A 17738-nucleotide genomic window follows, 5' to 3' on the forward strand; every position below is an offset into this window, starting at 1 on the left:
TTGCCGCATTAATTAATCTTTTTACTTTTAACCGTTTTTTGCTACCTTTTTACAAATGTTTGGCAACTTTTTTTTCACAATTTTGCCTCAATTTTTAAACATCACTTTCAACCCATTTTAAACACTTGGGTTTTTTTTTTGGCCACTTTTTGTCCATTTTTGCCATTGTTTGGCCACTTTTTGCCCACAGCTTAACAAAGGACTATGGTTTTACCGACCTCCATGATCCCCTAGTTCAGGGATATCAGACTCAATCACAGCAGGGGCTGAATTATGAATTTGGGTCTAACCTGATGGCCTAACTGGGTCATAAACTGTTAACCTCATCTTCACCAGTAACCAATTATAAGAGACAAAACGTAACATTGATGATAAATGGTCTTGTGATAAAAAAGTCAAAAGTTAAAATCACGATTTTTAACATTAAAAGTACTAAATAAAATTTCAAATCATAAGTTTAAAAGGTCAAAAGATGAGATTCAAATTTTCAAAATATTGACCTTTTTGATTGAAAAGATCAATATTTGGGATTAAAGTTATATTTAGGAGTTGAAAAGGTCAAGATATGAGAAAAAAAATTAAAACAAGTTTAGAGGTTGAAAATATGAGATAATATTCAAAATAAAGAGTTTTAAAGGTCAGAATATAAGAAAATTGTAAATCATTTTTTGTCAAAATATGAGATAAAATTAAAAATACTGAGTTATAAAGGTCCAAAGATGAGCTAAAAATTTGAGATTTTAAATCAAAAAGGTTAATATTTGGGATTAAAATTCGATGTTAGGAGTTGAAAATATCAAAATGTAATATAAAACTCAAATTCATGAGCTTAAAATGTAAAAATATGACTTAAAAATTACAACTGTGAATCTAAAAGTTCAAAATATGATATAAAAGTCAAAACCAAAACTTTGTTATAATTGTGAGATGAAAATGAGAAAATAAAGAATGAAAACACAAACTTCTTTTCCCACATTCCTGGCTTTTTATCAAATTATTTTAACTCTTTACTCTTTCTAATTCTTATGACTTATAAAGGATATTTTAAATCCTCAAGGTTAAGTTTACCTTGTTATACTGGAGGAAGTGTGCAGACCTCATACTAGTGGGCCAGTTATAATCAAAATATTATATGATGTGGGGGGGCCTGGTGCGACTGTGCCACGAGCAGGATTTGGCCCCCAGGTCTTGAGTTTGACACCCCTGCTCTGGTTGCATGGGCCCCAGAAAGCTGTAACACTGTAGCATTAAAGAGTCTATTTTGTAACGATTTGAATATGGTGTGCCTTGGCCAAAAAAAAAAAAAAAAAAAAAAAAAAGTTTGAAAACCCAAGCTCTAACTGACACACTAAATGTCACAAAATAGAGAATGAACATTAAGATTTCCCAGAGTCCACATTTGAATATCGTAAATCGTTTGTCAATTTAGAACTTAAAATGATTGAAGTCTAAAAGTTAGAACAACAGACTCTTAACATTTTAAACACATTTCTAAGCTTAACTTCTTAAATAATTCCCATTTTGTTTCAATAAGTGCTCAGATTCCCACACTGAGTTTGTCTCTCATGGATTAATATTTGGTTGGAAAGCTTTCCCTAAATTTTAGTTATGCAACTGCACTTGATCTCTCCGAGCAGTTAGGGTGCATACCACAGATTCCTAAGAGAAACTAAAAAGTCATCATATTGGCATTTGTTTCCTCTGGTGTTGTGCAGCTCTTCAAAGTTTGAGCAGAGAGTTTGAGATCTGCCTGTAGGAGTGTTAGTGGCAAATAAGAAAAACATTACATACAGAAAAGAATCAGGCTTTTTAGATAATCAGTGCAGTATTTTATTTGTTAAAATCTAAATGTTTTAACTGCTACAAACTCTGGTAATGTGATAAACATTTCATGTCAGGGCAAACTGTGATTCAGTTAAAACATCGAAAACAGCACAAAAGTAACCTGGAGCTAACAAGTCCTTGAGGTAAAATCTGTGAAAACATATTCCTTTATAAAATGGCTTTAGAATCTACATTTATCAGAGGAACAAGCAGTAACAAGAACCACTTCTTCAGTCTTTATTGCACAGTAAAAACTGATTCGTACGAGGCTGCTACACCCTGATTGTGACCCAAACTACAAGAGGGCAGTCACGGTGTGAGACACAGCATAAAAACAGAAAGACGACACCTACAGTCACCTGAGTTATTTGGGGGTGAAAACTTGGCTCACTCACTGCGGTCTGACCTACATTAGTGTACAACCCTGGAGATAAACTCCAGTCCCACAGCTTCTAAAAAAAAAACAAAATAAAATCTTTTTCTTAAAATATACTGATTCAATGTTAAGACAATTGGTTCCTCTTATCCTGCTGAAAACTTAAGAAGGCGGCAAAGGGATAAATTACAGGAAAAAAACAGAATAAACCCAGCACAAGTCCTTTACAACTCCTGCAGTTGAAAACAGTTAAAAAGATAATATATGAAATCACACAAAAAGACAAACAGGCAACTAAACCTCCCCCGTAAGCGGGCAATATAGGACATCAGTTTAGAGGTACAGGAGGAAATGGTGAAATAAATATTTTAAATACTGGTTGAATTAGCCATGAAATACACTCCTTACATTTGTAAATTTATAAAGCATCAAAGCTCATTTTAAAGCTAGAAAGCTGGATATAACCTGCAGGATTACATTAGTGTCAAAATTTGCCGTCTTCAGCAGCATTCATGGTTAGCCGTCTACCTCTTTAGTCTAAAATGCGCCTATAAGCACATTTTGCTCCACTTGGATCGTTTTAAAATGATCAAACATGAAAGGCAGAAGTCATGGAAAAAAAATCAAAACTGAATCCAAGAATATTCTCTCTAGCTGCTGACTTCTTTACATATTTTTCCGAAGTAAGGTCACATGGTAATTCACCAGAACAGGACAGTGTTTCCATCTGTTTTAGTAGTTTTAATGTAGCTTATTCCTATGTTTTGAAGAGAGCTCCGTTAGAGAAACTTGACTAAAAACTAAATACATACATGAGTCAGTAAAAGGGAACAGTGAGGAAGTCGGATAGTATTAATGGACTAACATTTTAAATTTTAGTAGGATTTTTCTGGATGATAAAAACAAAATGTCCTTACTTAACCTGCTGCTCATGTGTGACACATCTCTAGTATAAAGTGACATATTATTGGAGTCTGACTGTCTGCAGTTGACAGTTTGAGAGGCTCCCCAGGGCAGACGAACACAGTTTGGGTCCTGAGGGCTAAACAGCTTATAAGGCTTGTAGAGTTAGAAAGGTTTGCAGTGTGTCAACAATAACAGCATCCTAAACAGGATTATACTTGTCATTGGTGCATCTCTCTTTCTGTTTCAATGGCAAATGTGGCCCTGACTGAACAACAGTATGTGCTAGTTCTCCTCCGGTAACAGCAACATCTAAATTCATTTGAAATGTTAAAGAATACATTTGAATATGTAGATTGGAATAATTTACGAAAGCAAGAGGACAGATAATGCTGATGCTCATAACTGATTGTATCCAACACTGAGTGAGTTAAAAGCGAGTTATAGTTTGTAAATTAATGCTCTGCCACTTAGCTATCAGTCTGTGGCCATGCTCAAACACTGGGCAATACTGAAAGGGTTGAAGGTTTCTACCTTCAAGTCAAATCAGCCAGCAGCTGGCTCGTGTAAAACACTGACCAGGCCAACAAAGAGTCCCTCTGGCTCCTCATTAGTCATGTAACTGAATCTCACTTGACATTTCCCTCCTCCCACTCCTCCTTGTTGATCGTTTGATGAACTTCAGCCTCCACCACTTTCCTCCTCTGAACCAGACGGTCGACCAAGATGACAAACACTGCTGATGAGATGAGGCAGAAGCCTGAGAGATAGAAGGCAGCACTGTAGTCATTCATCTCGTCCACCAGCCAGCCTGCACAAGACATGATGAACACAAGATCACAGACTGCAACAAGAAATGAATAAATAACCACCAGTGATGTAGATTTTCTTCAGGTGCATTCAGACCTGCAGGAAAAATACTGTGCCATATCATCTTTACAAGTATGAAAGGATTTCTCAATTGCACAAACATTGACAACAAAACACTGCCAGTGTACTTGTGCAATTCAGACAGTGTGCAGGAACTTGATCGCAATGTTTGGAGTCCAAAAAACAGACATTATTCAATATTGGATGCCTAGAACATCCATAGACTCTAGATTCATCTCATACAAAGTGAAAAATGTCAAGACTTTTGTTGTTTAAATGTTGATGATTACAGTTACAGCTCACACAAAACAAAAATCCACCATCTCAAAATATTAGAATGTCACAAACATCAGTCCAAAAAAGGATTTATGAAACAGAAATGACCATAACAGAAATGTTATACTTATTTATGCACTCGGTAATTATTTGGAGCTTCTTTCACCCAAATTCCTACATCTATGAGATGTGGCATGGAGCCAATCAGTCCGTGGCACTGCTGGGTTTTTATAAAGCCCAGGTTGCTCCAATAGCAGCCTTCAGCTCATCTGTATTGTTGAGTCTGGTGTCTCATCTTCCTCTTGTCACTTCTTAAATCATTCTCTTTGGGGTTCAGGTCAGGTCAGTTGGCTGGCCAATCAAACACAGTAATACCATGCTCAGCAAACCAGTTTCTGGTAATTTTGCCTTCACTGTGGGCAGGTGCAATGTCATGCTGGAAAAGGGAATCATTTTCTTTGTGAAGCTTCTCAGCAGATGGAAGCATGGAGTGCTCTAAAATCTCCTGGTAGATGGCTGACAGTGTTGACTCTGGACTTTATGAAGCACAGTGGACCAACAGCAGCAGATGATATGGCACCACAAACCATCTCTGACTTTCATAAGCTGTAAACCAGGCCTGTTCTATTGGTGGCCCGGGGGCCAAATGCAGCCCAGAACCAACCCCCAAGTGGCCCAACCTGTGATCATGCCAGAGATGCAGAGGGCAACCAAGTTTTCATAAATTCTCACAGTATTTCAGACAGTGAATGCAACACTCTGTGTAGCCTAGCAACAGTCTACCTACAATGCAGTGCGTTGTTTTGGCTAGTGATGCCAACAGAAGTTGCCCCAAAATATCATGTACAAAACATGTCCTTTGAACTGTAGCTACAACTGTCCAAATTTAGTTTTTATCCACTTTAAGATATGCCTGGGTAAGATGTGACCAAAATTATTATTTACAGAATTTCTTAATTTTTACTCTATTTCTTTTACTTTTATTTAAGTGAAAAAAAATCTACTACCTCAGGTTATGTTCAAATACAGCTCTGTTGTTGTGTTTTTATGTGCTTTTTGATGTCCTATTGTCATGTTGCCAAATTTGAAAGGGAGACCATGAATAAAAAGTGCATATTTTTCATCATATTGATCTGTATTGGTTGGAAATTTGACATCACCAGCTGCTTACTGGGCGCCGAACAGGTCTGGCCCGGCTACGTTTCTTGATTTTAAAATTTGGCCCAGTTGAATTTGTAATTGAATAGCCCTGCTGTTAACCCTTAGCATCAACATTAAAATTAAAGTCATGGAATATTTCACTTTGTATGAAATTAATCTAGAATTTATCAAAGTCTAACTTTTGAGGTAAATCACAAGAAAAAAATGAACTTCACATGATGTTTTAATTTTCTAAGATGCACCTTTGGATATCATAGCAGCCCATCAAATAGCTGCAAAAACATTTCATCCAAAAGCACTAATGTCAGCTTCATGTTTGTGCTGCAACAGTGTTAATTTTGACAGCTATCTTTCATTTTAGTCTTAGTTTTAGATGAAATGTCTTAGTTTTAGTCATGTTTTAGTCATTTCCCTTTTTAGTTTTAGTCTTGTTTTAGTCGATGAAAACTCAAGAACATTTTAGTCTAGTTTCAGTCCATAAAAAGTTGTCGCAATTTAGTCTTTACTTTTAGTCCAAGCATTTATTTTCTTGTCTAAATCTGGAACCAAATCACTGTAGTGTGTTCTCTGCACTCTACTAAACCTGGGGTCCTTGCTTTTTACAGCTGAGAGGCAGAAGAGCTGCAGATGCATTGTTTTTGACAGATTTGCCTACAGTGGAGAAATATCAGGGATTTTAATATCTGACGAAAAATAGATTACATGTAAGAGTAGAGTTTAGTCATCTTGACGAAAACTAAACTTAATTTTTGTCAGTTTTAGTCATCACAACTCATTTTTTTAGTCTAAGTCTAGTTTTTGTCATGGACAAAAAAGGCTGTCGACAAACATTTTAAGTCATAGTTTTAATCAATGAAATTAACACTGCCCTACAAGAAACGTCAGGGAATTTTTGTCTGTAAAAGAGTAGCCATTAAGGGTTACATATTTTACAGATATCCATCAAATGGCAGCTGAGAGCAGATTATTTCAGCAGTGTTGTCTCTGACTGTGCTGCTCTCCTTAGCTAATAAAGCTATGCACACCGGCAGGCTCATCTTGCATAACTTTCTGAAGAATGTTCATCTTAAAACCAAGGGCAAGGGAGGGTCTTGTTTGATCCGTTTTGTCAGAAAAACCTGCATCTTCAGCTCTTTAGACTGTGATGTGTACATTGGAAGTTATTTGCAGGAAATGTGTCTCTAATGGATCTCATGTTCCTTGACCAAATGCCAGGCCAGATCTTCACTAAACTCTACATTAAACTATGAGGAATAACATTTTTTTAAACAATTTATGAGATGTATCTTGGGAGAAAAAAAAAATAGCACACACTGCATTTTTACTCTAATACTGTAATACCAGAACAGAGTTGGGATAAAAACAACACCACGCAAAAAACTAAAACACCAGACAAAAAAAACCCTCTTAAAATATGTAAAGCAGCTAATTAGGATACATCATAACTTACTGTAGGTTTTTAGCTTTGCAATCACACTAGGTAAAGTTTGAGGTTTCAAGACTGGAAGGAGGAAGACCAGAAATGTGTGCTGTTCCCTTTTGATGTTTTCCATGTAGGCTCGTGGACATTTTTATTTAGCTATAAGACAGGATGTATTTAAGTTGTTTTTTAAATTGTGAAGTTGATTTGTTAGTAGTTACTCCTTTTGAAATGTCACTAGAACAGGTCTGACTGAATGTCACTGATCACTCCCAGAAATGGGCTAAGACTCACTTCTTTCATGTTTGACTGCGAAGCAAATCCAAGTTAGTTGAACAGGTGACTTTATCAGCTTGGTAAATTACTTTTCTCTGAATAAACATGTTTAAAATGGGCCTAAACATACTGTGTGTTCACCTGATAACCAACACAGACCTCCTTGAAATAATAGCTCTACATGTGTTGGTTTCTGTTCATTATTGGTATGCCATGTTTACATACCCAAAACAATCAAAGAGACATTTCAGCTGTATTAATCTTCTGTTTTTTACCATTCTCATCACCTCTGGTTTAATTTTTTCTTTTACAAAAACATCTAAGTTCAGACTTCTCACCTGCAGCAGGTGGACCGACAAAGCCCCCGATGCTCCTGAAAAGCATGAAGAGCCCTAGTCCATTGTCGAATCCCTCTAGCGTTACAATGTCCACGATGGAGGTGACGTGAATGGCCACCACACAGCCGAAGAGGAAGCCGTACAGCAGAGCAGAGGCCACTAAGGCCCAGTAGTTGTGGCTGATGGGCAGCAGCAGCAGCACCACGCCCAGCAGAGTCACCACCATGGTGAGAAGCTGTAGGTTCCTCAGCAGCCTCATGTTGGCGATCCAGCCACAGATCAGTCTCCCTGCCAGGTCTGCTAAAGCAAGGGTGGAAAGGATCAAGGCAGGCCAGTACTTATCAATTCCCAGACTATGAGCGAAGGGGACTAAAAACAGAGGAGGGATGAAGAAACCTGCAGCTGCAAAGATAGCAAACAGGATGTAAAGGAAAAATTCAGGCTTCCTCATGAGTGAGCACTGGAAGAAAAATGTCCTCTTTGGTGGGAGAGCAGCAGCATCGCCTTCCAGTTCGTCTTTGGTTTCCTGTGGTGGGCTCTTGACCGTCTGCAGGGGTCTCATGAGAGCACCGCACACACACAGGTTGAGCTGAAGGCCTCCAATGATGAGCAAGGATCCCTGCCAGGTGTACATCTCGATTAGCCACTGGAAGAAGGGGCTGAAAACCATAGCAAAGACGCACTCCCCTGAGCTGGCGATGGCGTAGGCTATGGGACGCCATCGCACAAAGTAGTGGCTCACCATGCTGTTGGCAGGGATCCATGAGAAGGAAATGCCCAGTCCTGAAAATAAGAATAAAGAGTTTTAACAATATGCTCTTGTTATGGAAGCTCATCTGAGATCATACAAGCTGAGGCTATTTTTCCAAAAACACAAAAAATTTAATGATAGCTCATTATTTCAATAAATACTATTTTTTAACCAACAATTAAATTCCAAAACATCTTGATTCAAGATACTGGAAGCAGCAACTGTGAATACTTTTCGCTCAAATAATTACTGTAGTAATCATTCTGTTACAAAATAGTTGCATATTATTCTTAACTGGTAAATGGAGAAACTGTTTCAGATTTATTGTGGACCACAAAAGTGGCATCCGAACATAACTGTGTTTATTCAATATGTATAATTTTTTTTCTTTTATAAACTTCCTTTCCAAAATGTATGCCTGCATGTCCTCCCAGAGGTTCAATCATGTTGTACTTAAAACATGTTTGTTTTTTTTCCTGTGTCTTTTTTCAGTCATGTTTTGGTCATTCTAAGGTCCAAACTGAAAAATTTTCAACAAAAAATTTTAGAGTGATTGAATTTTTTGCTGGAAATTTGTGAGGAAGTGTCCTGAGGCCTGATCAGTTCAGAACTACTTTGGACAACAAAATATTCCTTTCCTTCATATATAAAAAAATACATAAGAAGACAAAGCATTGATCAGAGTTGGTCTTTAATATGCCAATCATTGTACAGAATTTTGTCTGTAGACGATAAAAAAATGTATATTTCAAGTGCGTGCCCACCAAAAATGCAATGTACAAATCATTAGGGGGGACAACATGGCTTATTAAAAAAACAAAGACTGAAACAAAAATGCAGTGTTTGCTAACCCCTGTGGATTGCGATCTCTGAAGCTTAAAACCTCCATTAACCTTTCTAATATTTTCATTTAAATAACATTTTGAAGACAAGAGAGGTCTTGTTTTCATAAAAGGATGAAAAAGTCTGTTTTTTAAAATTAAGTTGTAGTTTAAAGCCATAAGGTCAACATTTTTTGCTCCATTCGTCAGCCCTCAGATTGATCTTTAAAACTCTGAGATCACCACTCAAAGCCTGGGAACCTTTAAGAAATGCACATTAAGACACTCTCTGTCTTTTAATGCTGTGTTTAGACTGAAGCAGAAGAAACGGAGGAAACTTAGAGAGGCTAAGCTAATAGTCGAGCCTGTTACCTTGCAGGAGGCCCATAGTGAGGTAGAGCCAGGGCAGACTGAGGTCCAGAGATGCCAGCAGCATCCCAGAGGAGGCAAGCAGACCTCCAACTATGATGACCACTCTTTGGGAAAACTGCAATGTCAGCGCACTGGCCAGTGGAGCTGAGAAGAAAATGACAACAACTCAAATACATACTACAATTTATATTACTAATATAATTCAGCCAAAACTAAAATATTTACCTCCCAGGTGAAACATGGCGATTGTGGTGGAGGTGACCCATGAGGTAGTGCTGGTTGGAACTCCAAAATGACTCTGAATGTCCAGGAAAAAAAGGCCGAAGTTCTTGAGGACAGCGGCAGTGAGGCCCATAACGAGAAAGGCTGAGACAACCACCACCCAGCCATAACCCCCATCAGGAGGTGCAGCTCTCCTGGACTTCATCTTCAACTGCTGCCCTGCAGCCTGCTCTCCTCGGTGTGCTGTTCAGTGGTTGTCATGCAATAAAGTGATAAAAGTCAAGAGTAAAAATGGAAATGAGCATGCAAAGTGCACAAAGATACACTCACTACCAGTACCGAAGAACTATGTTCAACAAATGAAACATATTAGTTTCAGTTAAGATTTTATGTAGCTAACTATTTTAATTAATTTAATGTCTCTAAACATTTTGCTGTAAAGGAACTTTACTATATCACATTTCAATCTTCAGATTAAGTACATAATGTACTACACTTAGCTTTTCAGATAAAAATATTGAGTAAAAACGAGCTCACATTTTGTTGTCACGGTCCAAAGCCTGTCCTTCTCGTCATTCTTATGTTTCTGCTACAATACGTCTCTTTTTGTACCTCTAAAAAGAAGCATTTACACTGTCACTGACGGTGCGATCGTATTATGAAGTTTACGGTATTTAAACTGACACAACAAAAACAAGCTAATGCTATCATCGACGTTAACGACCTAATTCCGTCGTTTTCTTCACATTTGCTAACCCATCGTTGCAGCAGGTCACCACTCGGGCCATTAGGACTAATTAAGGCAGCTGGGAGATATTACCGTCCTTTAAGGACCCGACGTTCGCCGGCTCAAACCCCTTCGGCTTCCGTAAAGTTTCCCTAATCTGTTACGCACGCAACATCCGGATTTCAAAATAAAGTGACAGAATTGAGGTCAATAACGCAATACACTGCAGGAAATATTATTAGAAAGCATTTTAATGCCCCAAAAATACAAGTAAACGCGTTTAACAGTTTCTTATGAAAACAAATAAGGACGCTGAAATGATGACACAAAGTTTCCATTCCTCTCATTTGCGCTGATTCATTTTCAAAGCCTAAAAATGCGAACTGCAGCCTATAAAATAGATGTCAAAGAAAGAACAGTGATTTTAAAATATCGATCAGCATAAAATATCATCCTCATTACTTTGACAAAGAAATAAAGAATCCATAATATCCCTAATATTGCCGTATTTTCTCATAGTTTCGTATACCCCACCCCCACATCCTTGTAGAAATTGTGAAATTAAAAAAAAAAAAAAACACACACACATAGGAGTGCAGCACTCCAGGAAAACATTTTCACAATGGAATAATCACATATATAAATAATTAATAATGAAATAGCAAATACAGTCCAGGATTGTACTTACCGTACCAAACAAAATAGATGGGCAAGCTATTGCCCATTGTGTATTTTTAGAAAGTGTGTTTCCGCTTACGATTTTATTTTACTGGGGGGCGGGTGCATGTGCACTGTTTAGGCAGAAATCAACCCAACTTTATATAGCCAACACTGTCATTAATTCATTCAGGTTGAATTGTACAAGTTGTATATAGTTAAGACGTTTGGTGAAACTCCCTCCCCATGGCCCTTCAATTTATGGGTTAAATTTCAGCAGTTACATAATGAAGTATGGCCAGTGCATATCAGTGCCTGAAGGGACCTGGACAGTTTTGAACGTTTCCTCTTGCACTGCAGTATTGTCTGGAAAACAACCGGCTGTTACATATAGTAAAATCCAATATCAAGACTGAATACAATAATAGTCTATGTTTGCTCTTATCAGAGATGTCAGACTCTCAATCTACAATCCAGAGATTTGTCAAGACATGAATATGCTTAAGGGCATTTAAGCAGCAACATAAAGCAACATGTCATGAAAACTGAGCAGTCTAGTTCAGTCTGGGTCATCTTAAAGGGGACATATTTTGCCCCTTTAAGACAAGTTTATATTGGTCTCAGAGGTCCCAAAAACATGCCTGTAAAGTTTGTTGCTAGGGTAACACTCCAGTATTGGATTTTTGCATGTCCAAAAACCCCTCTGTTTAAGCCCTGCTCAGAACAAGCTGTTTCTGTGTCTGTGGCTTTAAATGTTACTGGGCTGTCTGACTGACCAAACCCATCTCAGGAAATGGATGTGGCACTTCTGATGTTACAGACACTTTTATCCAAAGTTAAAGACCTGACTGGGATTCAAACCATCAATCTATGATGAAAACCGGCAGGGTAACCCACTGAGCTATCCAGCATCTCAACTGGCAGCTGATAGGAAGACCAGGAGAGGAGAGGCAACCAAACCTGGGGGCGGGTGCTAACTCCCCATGTAACATCACGAGGGTAAAATCTGAGAATGGCTTGTTTCAGCACACATTTTCTGAAAGGTGGAGAAAGAGAGGAGGGTGGGGGGATGGATTTTTCTGGGACTGCGGACCGGCCAGGGGCACATATTTTTGCTAGAAAAACCACAAAAAGGGATTTTTGCATAATATGACCCCTTTAATAATCAGCTTCATTACTGCACATTTGAGCTTTTATGTTCCTTTAAATCTAAATCCACACTTTGTGTCTCAACACACTAGATATGTTGAAATAAGGTTGCTGTAAACATGTGACAACACTGGGATCTGTGTGTGACTGCATTTTTGCTTTAGACCATTAGAAAACTGTTCACTTCTTTCCTTGCTTGGTTTTATTTGAGCAGGGCGAATACAAGAGCCCATGACACCACCAGTCTTGATGGGAAATTGCCCCACCCTTCTAATGCAATGATGATATAAATTCACCAAGCAGTTCATCTCAGTACAGCTGATAGGGGTTCAGTGGGATGTATGAAAAAATTTACACAAGATGTTGTGGAATTAAACAATTTTAATGTTGATGACACCTGGCACAATGAAAACATAAAATAACAGATCTTTAAATCACCTCTGTTTGAACTTCGTTAACACTGACATTTTGCTGGCAGTTCAAATTAAGTATTTCACTGCATTTTCATTTTATAAAATTACAAAATTTTTCTGGACATATGTACACAAATATACTGTTTGTATATACACACATACATAAAAAACACTAAACAATATTAGTCCATTTCTCTTCATGTGAGGGGAAAGGGATGGTGAGAGCTAGCCCTGCTAGCTGTTTTTTCTTTGTTTTTGTTTTAGACACACACACCCACACACCCTCACTTCTCTCTCACTAAACACACACATACACTTAATAACACAAGACTTCTTTAACAGAAGTGTCTAGCTTCAGACCTGGCAATATTGTCCTCACAGTCTCCATAAACTTTTTTCTTTTTTTAAACTTAATCCAGTATGTTTAACAGATTTTCCTCAGCAAAATCTACAGTCAACAGTTCCTTCCATCCAAGCTCTCATTTCTGTTCTGCTGTGAGGGAATTAGCAGCTCCAGTACAGAAATGGTGCGTAAATGCCTCGCTTAAAGGCACCTCGGCAGTAGTTTTTCCATCTGGTCCTAGTTTTGAACCATCACTCTTTCATTCACAAGCTGCTGTGTCACATGCTTGCACTGAGCAGAAGAAGAAACTCATTTTGGCCTTTGTCCCTTTGTCACAAACATGACGACAATGTTAAGAGCGACTCGGTTGGAGGAGGGCGGGGCACTTTGGGTGATTTTCTGTCTAAAACTCTTTACTGTCCCTGAACAAGTCGATGCCCAGAGCAAGCTCCTTAAAAGAAGGACGCAAGCTAGGGTCGATGTTCCAGCACTCCTGCATGATTTCATGTATCTGCAAGAAAAAAGCAAGAAGGACTTTTATATTTCAGCCAAAACAACTTAAATACATAAAAAGTACATTAATAAAAAAACAGAGAAGTTAAAAGTTTGCATATTTGTCCATGCTGCATGTAGTAAATGACTGCAAATTATGTGTTAGCATACACAACTGATTTATGTAAAAGTATTTATGCCAGATGGTATGGACAGAATATCACACTAGTGTTTTTCAGATAAATGGCAATACACATTGTACACCTTTATATTTTTTTTTCCATAAAGACATTTCAAAAAGTCAGCTACCCAAGGTCAACATGTGCATGAAAAAATGCCAAAAAATAAACCACTCCTTGTTGACCCCCCCCCCCCCCCAAAAAAAATCAAGCTCCTTTAATGAAATAATAAAGAGACAGTGGTAATGCCCAATTTTCTCAAATCAACATCAACATAAACTATATCATATAAGAGGTATGGTACTACCCTCTATCTCTTTTGAACATATTCCCAAAACATGATATTTTGCCCTGCTTTAAAAAGTATATTAATGTTGTCTTTTTTTTTGGAAAGAAAGCTGTTGTAGTTGTTGATACCTCTGTGGGACATCCCAGGGGTTGAGGCAGCCTGCTGCCTGATCTGAGAAGCTCAATGAGGTGGTACACGATTAACTGCCCCTGCTTATCGTTCCCCATCATGGACATAAAAACCTGAAGAAGAGAATAAAGATGGATTAAAAACTTTTACCTAACAGAAAAAATACAAATTTACAATTGGCTACAAACCCAAACAGGAACACACGTGGACAAAATTGTTGGTACCCCTCTGTTAATGAAAGAAAAACCCACAATAGTCACAGAAATAACTTGAATCTGACAAAAGTGATAATAAATAAAAATTCAATGAAAATTAACCAATGAAAATCAGACATTGCTTTTGAATTGTGGTTCAACTGAATTATTTTAAAAAATAAACTCATGAAACAGGCCTGGACAAAAATGATGGTACCCCTAGAAAAGATTGAAAATACTGTGACCATAGGGACATGTTCAACCAAGGTGTGTCCTCTAATTAGCATCACAGATGTCTACAAACTTGTATCAGTCAGTCGGCCAATTTAAAGGGTGACAAGTAGTCACTGTGCTGTTTGGTGACGTGGTGTGTACCACACTAAACATGGACCAGAGGAAGCGTAGGAGAGAGTTGTCTCAGGAGATTAGATAGAAAATTCTAGACAAGCATGTTAAAGGTAAAGGCTATAAGACCATCTCCAAGCAGCTTGATGTTCCTGTGACTACAGTTGCACATATTATTCAGAAATTTAAGATCCACGGGACTGTAGCCAACCTCCCTGGACGTGGCCGCAGGAGGAAAATTGATGACAAATCGAAGAGACAGATAATACGGATGGTAACAAAAGAGCCCAGAACAACCTCCAAAGACATTAAAGGTGAACTCCAAGGTCAAGGTACATCAGTGTCAGATCACACCATCCATCATTGTTTGAGCCAAAGTGGACTTCATGGGAGACGACCAAGGAGGACACCACTGTTGAAAACAAATCATAAAAAAGCCAGACTGGAATTTGCCAAACTGCATGTTGACAAGCCACAAAGCTTCTGGGAGAATGTCCTATGGACAGACGAGACAAAACTGGAATTTTTTGGTAAGGCATATCAGCTCTTTGTTCACAGACGCAAAAATGAAGCATACTAAGAAAAGAACACTGTCCCTACTGTGAAACATGGAGGAGGCTCTGTTATGTTCTGGGGCTGCTTTGCTGCATCTGGCACAAGGTGTCTTGAATCTGTACAGGGTACAATGAAATCTCAAGACTATCAAGGTATTCTAGAGAGAAATGTGCTGCCCAGTGTCAGAAAGCTTGGTCTCAGTCGCAGGTCATAGGTCTTGCAACAGGATAATGACCCAAAACACAGCTAAAAACACCCAAGAATGGCTAAGGGCAAAACATTGGACTATTCTGAAGTGGCCTCCTATGAGCCCTGATCTAAATCCAATTGAACATCTGTGAAAGGAGCTGAAACATGCCATCTGGAGAAGGCACCCTTCAAACCTGAGACAACTGGAGCTGTTTGCTCATGAGGAGTGGGCCAAAATACCTGCTGAGAGGTGCAGAAGTCTCATTGAAAGTTACAGAAATCGTTTGATTGCAGTGATTGCCTCAAAAGTTTGTGCAACAAGATATTAAGTTAAGGGTACCATCAATCATTTTTGTCCAGGCCTGTTTCATGAGTTTATTTTTTAAAATAATTCAGTTGAACCACAATTCAAAAGCAATGTCTGATTTTCATTGGTTAATTTTCATTGAATTTTTATTTATTATCACTTTTGTCAGATTCAAGTTATTTCTGTGACCATTGTGGGTTTTTCTTTCATTAACAGAGGGGTACCAACAATTTTGTCCACGTGTGTAAATGTGGCACAAACCTAGCTATATATCTGTCGTGTTTGGGAAAAGACAACCAAAAATGAGAACGCAAATAAATATCTTATCATCATGTCATAAACAAGGAGTCACTAAAAATCTGGCTCTACCGGCTCTCTGAAACCACAAAAACCACAAAGCTCATGAGAGAAAGAACAGCTGACCTCTTAACTTCATTATGTAAAAACCTGAAGGTGAGACAGGTCAGGTAGGAGAGGGGGGGAAAGGTTCCTCACCTGGAGCGATGAGGTAATAAATGGACTGCTGCAGGGTTGTACAGTCAAGATAGTGTGTCATTTCATTTTTACTTTTAGGATATAATCTATAGTTGTCATCCATTAACATCACAAGGTGCATGCATTATACTGACAGGCCTGTGCCTCCTGGTCAATTAACAGTTTATTTTGTTGGTTTCCATCATGTCTCTTTGTAAGTTTGAGAATTATAAAAATTAAGCTCTTGAAAAGCAGATTCTTATGTGGCATGAGTATGAAATGGGAAGTCTACTTCCATGTTTTGTCTCCCAGGAAATGTTCCCCAGAGATATATTTCTTAAACTCTTTTGAAATGTTGTATTTTGAAATTTAATTTATAGGAAATGTTGATAGCTTTTAGGAAATGCTGGGATGAAGGGATTTTCTATGCAACAAAGATTACACCCACTATGCTTAATTTTTCAAATAAAAATAGGATCTAATGAAAGAGTAAACAACCATGGTAGTAAATACGACACATGTACTGTAATATGTAGTTAGTCCTGTGGTTTGCTGTGTACTTCCATTTTTACATTTTGTCTTGATCTGTGAACAAGTATAAAACAGAATGAATACTCTGGTAAAAAGGCAGTGTATGCTGGTGTGTTATCACATACTGCAGGAGGGCTGCAGTTCTTGTCACTGTGGGTGAAGAGCTCATAGAGCACCACTCCAAAGCTCCAGACATCTGACGCCACAGAGAACTTACTCTCGGTCAACGACTCAGGGGCGTACCTACAAAACAACACACTGTATGACTGTCACTGTTCTACAACTTTGATCTAAGTAGTGTGATTATAGGTAGTTTTAACATGAGAACAGGAATCACATCAGAGCTTAGCAAACAGAAACAAAGATGTATTTTGATAAATTGGGATTGGTATGAGTAATACATCAAGTATAAGAAGAAAAGAAGTGCAGAATTTGTAAAATAGAGCATGCTAAGAATAAGTGCATTACAGTTTTCAAAGATAAGAAACTCTCAGAGCCTGACCAGAATATTGGACTCTCCCCGGGCTCTTTGACCATGTAGTACTCTTTGTCCTGAGGCAGAACTTTGGTGAGGCCAAAATCTCCGATCTTCACCCTCAGCTCACTTTCCACAAGAATATTTCGAGTTGCCAAGTCTCTATGGATATACCGCTTACTGGACAGGTACTCCATACCCTTGGAACAAAAAGGGAAAAGCCGCATTTTAGATATTTGCAAAATCTTATTTCCTCTGGTCAGCATCTTCAGAGAGCATGCTAGAGAAGTAGACCATGTGAAATTACCTTGCAGATCTGAGAAGTGTAATGCACAAGCTTCCTGTGGTCAATCCTCTCCCTGTTTTTCATGAGGTAATCTCGCAGACTGCCAAAAGGCAGATATTCCATGATGAGACGGAGATTTCGTCGCCCTGAAAAGGAAAAAATGGTGAACTCACAATCATGGGACCCTGCAGCCACAACAGTGTGGAACTTTCAAAGATTTACAAGATTGTAAACTGACTGATGCTCAAACTTTCTCCATTCACCCATAATAAAATATAGACTAAGATAATGCAGCACAGAAACTACAATAGCATGCCTAATGCCATAATTATACAGTAACATGTGAAATCTGCAGTACTGCAACTGAAGTAATATTAACCCAGTGGAACTTAAC

General features: G+C 38.2%; 2 protein-coding genes across 3 annotated transcripts in view; both read right to left on the reverse strand.

Annotated features, from left to right (window-relative positions):
* Positions 1-1812: 1812 nt before the first annotated feature.
* zgc:114041 (uncharacterized protein LOC574425 homolog) lies at positions 1813-10460 on the reverse strand. Of its 2 annotated transcripts, XM_041788258.1 has the most exons (6): positions 10335-10460; positions 10148-10224; positions 9614-9853; positions 9389-9532; positions 7445-8227; positions 1813-3914 (listed from the first exon to the last, which is right to left on the reverse strand). In XM_041788258.1, exons 3-6 carry the CDS (start codon positions 9813-9815, stop codon positions 3733-3735), a joined length of 1311 nt encoding a protein of 436 aa, XP_041644192.1. In that variant the 5' UTR covers positions 9816-9853; positions 10148-10224; positions 10335-10460; the 3' UTR covers positions 1813-3732. The 2 variants fall into 2 exon arrangements, with proteins under 2 accessions (XP_041644192.1, XP_041644191.1); XM_041788257.1 differs by having other exon boundaries at positions 10148-10455.
* A 2046-nt stretch (positions 10461-12506) lies between these two features.
* The window catches only part of jak2b (Janus kinase 2b), a 38377-nt gene continuing 33145 nt past the window's right edge, over positions 12507-17738 (reverse strand). The window contains exons 20-24 of the mRNA XM_041787144.1: positions 17366-17490; positions 17086-17258; positions 16709-16826; positions 13988-14101; positions 12507-13410 (exon numbers count right to left, since the gene is read on the reverse strand). Of these exons, the coding sequence (XP_041643078.1) occupies positions 13303-13410; positions 13988-14101; positions 16709-16826; positions 17086-17258; positions 17366-17490 (638 nt within the window). The 3' untranslated portion in view covers positions 12507-13302. The remainder of the gene's footprint in view (positions 13411-13987; positions 14102-16708; positions 16827-17085; positions 17259-17365; positions 17491-17738) is intronic.

Source organism: Cheilinus undulatus, linkage group 5 (genome assembly GCF_018320785.1).
Source record: "Cheilinus undulatus linkage group 5, ASM1832078v1, whole genome shotgun sequence".
Classification (NCBI taxonomy): Eukaryota; Metazoa; Chordata; class Actinopteri; order Labriformes; family Labridae; genus Cheilinus; species Cheilinus undulatus.